At 40.4% G+C, this 6194-nt stretch overlaps 1 protein-coding gene across 1 annotated transcript; it reads right to left on the bottom strand.

Annotated features, from left to right (window-relative positions):
- Positions 1 to 352: 352 nt before the first annotated feature.
- Positions 353 to 3945, bottom strand: LOC117816465 (TOG array regulator of axonemal microtubules protein 2-like). Its single transcript, XM_034688753.1, has 7 exons — positions 3716 to 3945; positions 2672 to 3170; positions 1910 to 2531; positions 1352 to 1457; positions 998 to 1239; positions 692 to 850; positions 353 to 563 (listed from the first exon to the last, which is right to left on the bottom strand). The coding sequence occupies exons 1-7, from the start codon at positions 3776 to 3778 to the stop codon at positions 437 to 439; spliced, it is 1818 nt and encodes a 605-aa protein (XP_034544644.1). The 5' UTR covers positions 3779 to 3945; the 3' UTR covers positions 353 to 436.
- Positions 3946 to 6194: the final 2249 nt, after the last annotated feature.

Here is a 6194-nt window from a genome sequence, read left to right as displayed (position 1 = left end):
GGGATGAATAAAGGACTATCTTATCTTATCTTATCTTATCTTTTTGTATAAAATAACTGCTTGTTCCCTTTTCAAACTGAAGTTGATCATTTTTGTTTCACCATGACCACAAACATCCCCTAACCCTAATCTTGTCTTACAACATGTCAACTAGCTTAGAAAACAGTGTATTTGGTGGGATACTAAAAACGTTGACAATGTTTTTGACATTTGATGAGGGAGACTTCTTATTTTGGAATCAACTCAAGAAAGTGTCTGAACCCTACATACACTCAGTGAATCTGTTGATGGAAATTGATACATACATTTTTTTTTTCTATTGTCTAACACATAACAGAACAGAAACTATAGATATTTTTATGATTTGTATTTTATTTGTTTTTTTAGACATTCTGGTCTTTTTGTTGTTTATGTGACTCTTCTTGTATCGCCTCCTCTACTCCTGCATTTTCTTTAGAATCTTCTCGAGAAGAGGTCTATCTTTTTGAGTGACGACGTTTTCCCAGAGTGGCCTGAAGTTTGGCTGAAGAGCCAGTTCTCCTAGGATGGCAAGTCCATGGCGCCTGAGGAGTGATACAGTCCTTATTTATTATTTTGTGTACCAGCACAAGGACAGTTAAAACTTTTGAGAGACTATCAGGTCCCAAAGTTTTGAACCTTATGTACTAAAATGCATGGGTGGATTACTCACCTGACTTCAGCGGAAGCATCAACAGACATATTATTTACAGCAATCAGGAACTTCTGTGCAAAGGCTTTTCCTGACTTCATAATTGCAGCCGCTCCCAGGTCAGCAGCCAGCTTGTGAAGCTTTTCTGCAGTGCAAGCCCTCACTGCTGCACACAGGTGGCTGAGGAATGATAAAGATGAACAAATTCACTCACTTTGTTTGATTTCTTTCATGTCATCTTAAAGCAGTAACTCTAATTTATAAGCAACATTTGTATTTATTAAAGATTGCTTTTATTAGACAGTACTTCTGATGCTTTGGACTTACCTTAACCCTGTCCCAAACAGAACGTTTAAGACTGGACCCGGGCTGCAGTTCAGCACCAGGGAGTCCAGGGCTTTAATAGCCTGCTTCAGAAGGAACGCATTTGCAGATGACTGTGCGATTTTCCGCAACAGAGCAGAGCCTGTCTGGTCTGCCAGAGGGTCCATGTCCTTTTGCAGGTAGACGTGCAGATAACCCACGGTGTCTACTGCGACGGAGGCAACGGAGGAGCGTAGGTTTTTAACCTAGAAATTAAGAACAAACATCACCAGTTAGTGGTCATACTTCTTTCACCGACACACTTGAGTTTGCAAACTCATGGATAGACAGAGACAGAGAGACAAACTATGTTCATACCTCCTCTATCACAGCATAACACACTTCATGAAGTTTGCTCTTCAAGATGTCTGGGTGATGCTGAGCCAGAGCTTGGACACTCTGCAGTCCTTTTACTTTCTCCTCCCTGTGTTACAAAATGAGTCACAAAACTATCAGACAAAAAAGTCACAAAATTATCAGACTGCAATATAGTTTGATTCAGGAACAACACTAGGGCCTGAATCATCATCAGTTTATCTACTGCTTCATATACTGCCGGGTGACGTATTATAAACTTAACAACAACTACAAGTATCAGTTTTTAAATGATTAAAATTTTTCATTGAACAACAAGTCATTCGTTAAGAGGAACTGGATCCATTCTGAGCTGTTAGAAGTAGCAGTAGTCGTGGTAAAGACTTTTAACAGATGATCCAGAAACTTAGAGAACAACCCCCCCCAAAAAAAGACACCAACCAACCTGCCCTCAAAATGTAGTAGCTGATCTGATGTAGCGATTAGGCTAATTTAAAACTGGCTTAAACATTGATGAAACTGTTGGCACTGGATTTTCTATTGGTGGTGTTTAAGTCTTACCAGACGTTCGAGCTGAGAAGACCCAAGAAGATGGGCAGACCCTCTTCGGGGTGGGAAAGAGGTTTCAGCTCCTTCAGTATGATTTCATCAGCTGTTGGCGGTTTGCATACACTTGCTGGTTTTTTGATGCCTTTAATTGCCCGTAGATGGTTACGATACTGCTGCTGAGGAGCCCTTGCCACCTTTGGAGGGGCAGGTTGTGGAGGAGGAGAAGGATGGAGAGGTGTCACTGAAGACTCAACTTCCAAGAAGAGGGGCAGACCCTCTTCAGGGTGGGAAAGAGGTTCCAGCTCCTTCAGATCGATTTTATCAGCTGTTGGCAGTTTGCATAAACTTGCAGTTTTTTTTATGCTTTTAATTGCTCGTGAAGGGTGACGATACTGCTGTTGAGCCCTTGCCACCTTTGGAGGGGCAGGTTGTGGAGGAGGAGAAGGATGGAGAGGTGTCACTGAAGACTCCACCTTGTTCGAGGGAGAAGGCTTTGGTGTAGGAGTACATTTTTTCGATACTCCTTTAGCTCTTGGAGCCACCGGTGGTCGGGGTGCATGGGGGAGAATTTCTGGTTTCCATTTCTTCAGATAGTTCTGAATCGCTTCCACTTTTCCCGTAGCTGTTTCTTTGTCTGTTCAGAAAAAAAATCCAGATATTTACCAGCCACATTTCTACCTGTTTACTATTTTCACATCCCAACCTATTAACAATCTATGTTCCAAGATGCAGGGATATACAGAAAGAGTCATCAGTTTGTCTACAAGAACTTACTTGCTCCCTGGAGGTTTGCCTTCATCACAGGGATACAAGACACTCCCCTGTTTGGTCGTTTGAATGCAGGAGGAACACCAACAGGTGACTGAAGAGGTGACACATCAACAGGACTTGTTATCTGTGGGAGACCCCGCAGCTCATCAGGGGTATGGTTGTCAAGTCGATTGTAGGACCAATCTCTGCTAAGATGCCCCTCATCTTGCCCCTCATCTTCCTCCTCATCTTCCTCCTCATCTTCCGCCATATCTTCCTTCACACCTTGAATAACAGGAAGCCTCTGGGGACCTCTGTGGGACCTTTCTTTAGGGCCATTTGTTGGCTGAATTGAAGGGAGTTTGAGCCTCTCCAGAACAGCCATAGTGCGTGCTTCTTCAGCAGCACAAAGGGTCTGCGTTTGAGAAAGAAGAGCCTCCGTCTTAGTCTCCTGCAGGTCCAGGATCCTGGTCTTTCTGCTGAACAAACCAGGGCGTTTATAGCTCTGGTGGTTCTCAAGACTCTGTGGTAATAAAAAAAAGTATGCAATTTCGACAATGATTAGTTAAGATATTGACACTCCAAAATTAGCGAAGCATGTTTGACAAATTAATTGCACAAGAAGAAAAAAAATGCAAAGTGTGTCCATCAGAGCAAACGGCTCCATCAGTCGTGTATTGATGAGCTGTATTTTGAAGGATCGTTTATCTCACAAACACCACAAGGTTTGTGCTGGGTGTAGAGCCAAACTAAAAATGTATGAAGGACTAATATTTTGCTTCATGTAAAGACAGTCTTATCTGTAGTTTTTATACAGTACATGATTCAAATTCATAGTGATAGAAAATAATAAAAAGTCCCTAACAGAGTTGTTTTTAAGGATGGCCCTTGAGCTAGGTTTGAGTAAACTGAAAAAACATCATTCATATGGGTCAATGATAGCATAACTTATTAAACCACTTTAAGAGTAGTCCTCAAGATTATCAAAAACCTTTTGACAAGCATTTCTGAGAAATATTCAGACATGGACAACAAAGAGTTTGTTTCATCTTAACTCTTGGTACTTACCTGGTCTTTCCGGATAAGGCGTCTCTTCTTCCCACCAAAAAACATGTTTATCCATTTTTCCATGACTTTGAGTAAATGTTTTCCAAGTCTTTGAGTAAAGGTTTTCCAAGTTTCACCAACGAGTGTCAAAAGGAGAATGATATTTCAACCCTGAGTGAGCCTGAAGCATTATTCAGCCTGGCACACTCTATCTGATGTCTCAACGAGAGGGTTATCACAGGGGCTTTTAGAACTTTCTGTAACAGTGTGAGTTCCAATGAGGAAAAAAACAAAAACAAGAAGTGAATTTAAATGAATACAAACATTTCTGCACTGGATGCTGCTCCATGAGGCGAACACTTGCTCTTATTACAGTTAAAACATAAGACTGAAGAAAACCCTGCTTCACCTGCTCATCTCACACTCTTCAGTATATTTACATCTTTCACATGAAACTCCAGTGTCTGTCCAAACAAATCTTCACAGTCATCCAATCAAATAGTAATTTAGATTAGCTGGAATAATGTTGTGATGATACTACATGATCTCTGTATCTAATTCAGGACTTTTTGCTGCAACCAAGTAAATAGAAAGCTCCAACATTTTCAAGAATTGTAACTTTTCACTTTATTACCATTTGCTCTCAGTTATGTATCCTTTACAGAAGAGTTTTAAGTAATTGATCGACTTAAAGGGTCGAAATGAGGCTGTAAACTTGCCTTTATAAGAGTAAGATTGTGTACATAAGCTCACCAACATGTTGTGTTTGTGTGTAAGTAGATATGTATTTACGTATCAGCATGTGGTTTAAAAGGAATACAAAAGATTAGTGAACAGAAAGATGGTAGAAAATGTGAAATTGTACCAACATTGCATGTTTTTTCACTCCCCTCATCCTTGTTCTGAGCATTAATGTAATAGTTAGCTTAAAGTAGTCTAACTTCTAAATATCTAGATGAGTTTTGAGATGCTGATGGGTAGTTTGGCCACCATGGGGTCACCACTATATGCCTCTGTGTTGGGCCTATAGGTGAATATTGGGGTGTACAGTCAGCTTTTGCTTCGCTGTGGTTAGCTGTCTCAGCATCAAAGTTATTTACAGGTCCCCAGATGATGATCTTGTTTAAGTCAAGGTGGGACATCTTAAGGTTTGTTGGTGCTGCCTTACTGTCCAATTTGCTGTCAGTGCTAGCATTGTCATTTTAACTTTTGATATTAGCATCCTTATTTTGCTTCATCTTCTTTACTTCCAATGTAAACATTATTATTTTCACTCCACAACAACGTTTAAAGGCGGGTACACACTACAGGATAATCGGGCTGATTTTTGTCCCGATCTCCCCCTTACGATCAAAGCCAGCAAAGGCCCGATTGTTGGGTGTTTGCAAACGACATGGTGTGTGATTTTCCTGTGGTTTGGGGTGTGTTAAGAGTGATTTTGTCCGGTCGGAGCCGCTCGGAAGGCCTCAGAAGGAGAGATCGTAAATAATGAACATGTTTAACATTTGCGACTAGAAATCCTGTAGTGTGGGATGCTCCGAGATGACCTGAGTATGCACAGTGTGTAATGTCACTTGTACCGGAGCAAAAGCCAATCAAGACGTGAGCTGACTCAGATGACTGATGTAAGAGGAAGTAAAAACAAACCGAAAACTCACCGCTGTAATGAATACAACTCGCGTTGTAATGCATACAGCCCACATTCCCGCCGTCTCCATGACTTTTTCCATAATCCTTTTTCTTATTTTGTGTGTGTTTTCGGAAAGTAAGAGGCCGAAAACGATCATCATTGCCTCTTCCTGTTGGTCCGTCATGTTTGTTGACACTGAAGTTGCGTTTTACTACGCAAGATTTGGAATATTGAGCGTGAAGAAGCTGATACTCTGCTGAAGAATCGGTTAGTGTGTGGTGTGCTCCATAGTGCACACCACACGCTAAGATCAGAAGAGAGAGATCTTTTACAAATCGTCTTTTGTTGTCTTCAAGTGTGTGGTCTCTAAATGTGTGCAGGTTTGAAGAATCCTGTAATGTGTGCCAGCCTTAAGTAAAGTCATTTCAGTGTGCGGAGGGGTATTTATTTTCTCTTTTTTTAAAATTATATTATTTGATGTTTGCGTTATTGTAGCATCAACCTTCAGTTATCAGTGATATCGTCTTTCTTGTGGCTCAATTCAAGACCCATAGCTTTTACTGTTTAGCTAGCATCACTTTTGGCTATCAATTTAAGCACCATCATTTTGGAAAGTTAGTATTGTTCATTTTGCTATCAATATTGGCTCTAAATTTAAGCATTATCATTTTATTATCAAGTTAGCGTCATCCTTTTAACTTTTGATGTTAGCATTATTTTTGCTTTAATTGTTAGCATCAGAGTTTCACCTTTCAATGTTAGCATCATCTTTTCCCCTTATTTTAGCATCCTTATTATGGCTATTTGAAACATAATCCTCTTTTCTCTCAAGGTTAGCATCAAATTTGTGCTTTCCATATTAGCATCCTG

Source organism: Notolabrus celidotus, chromosome 7, assembly GCF_009762535.1.
Source record: "Notolabrus celidotus isolate fNotCel1 chromosome 7, fNotCel1.pri, whole genome shotgun sequence".
Taxonomy (NCBI): domain Eukaryota; kingdom Metazoa; phylum Chordata; class Actinopteri; order Labriformes; family Labridae; genus Notolabrus; species Notolabrus celidotus.
This window is presented reverse-complemented; position numbering and strand designations above follow the sequence as displayed.

What these genes read in the sequence shown, in the direction of transcription:
- LOC117816465 (XM_034688753.1), bottom strand. Translation starts at nt 3,778, where the DNA reads ATGGAAAAATGGATAAACATGTTTTTTGGTGGGAAGAAGAGACGCCTT. An exon ending in GCCTTATCCGGAAAGACCAG is followed by an intron (nt 3,171 to 3,715) that starts GTAAGTACCAAG and finishes TTATTACCACAG; the next exon opens with AGTCTTGAGAACCACCAGAG. An exon ending in GTTATGCTGTGATAGAGGAG is followed by an intron (nt 1,240 to 1,351) that starts GTATGAACATAG and finishes CTTAATTTCTAG; the next exon opens with GTTAAAAACCTACGCTCCTC.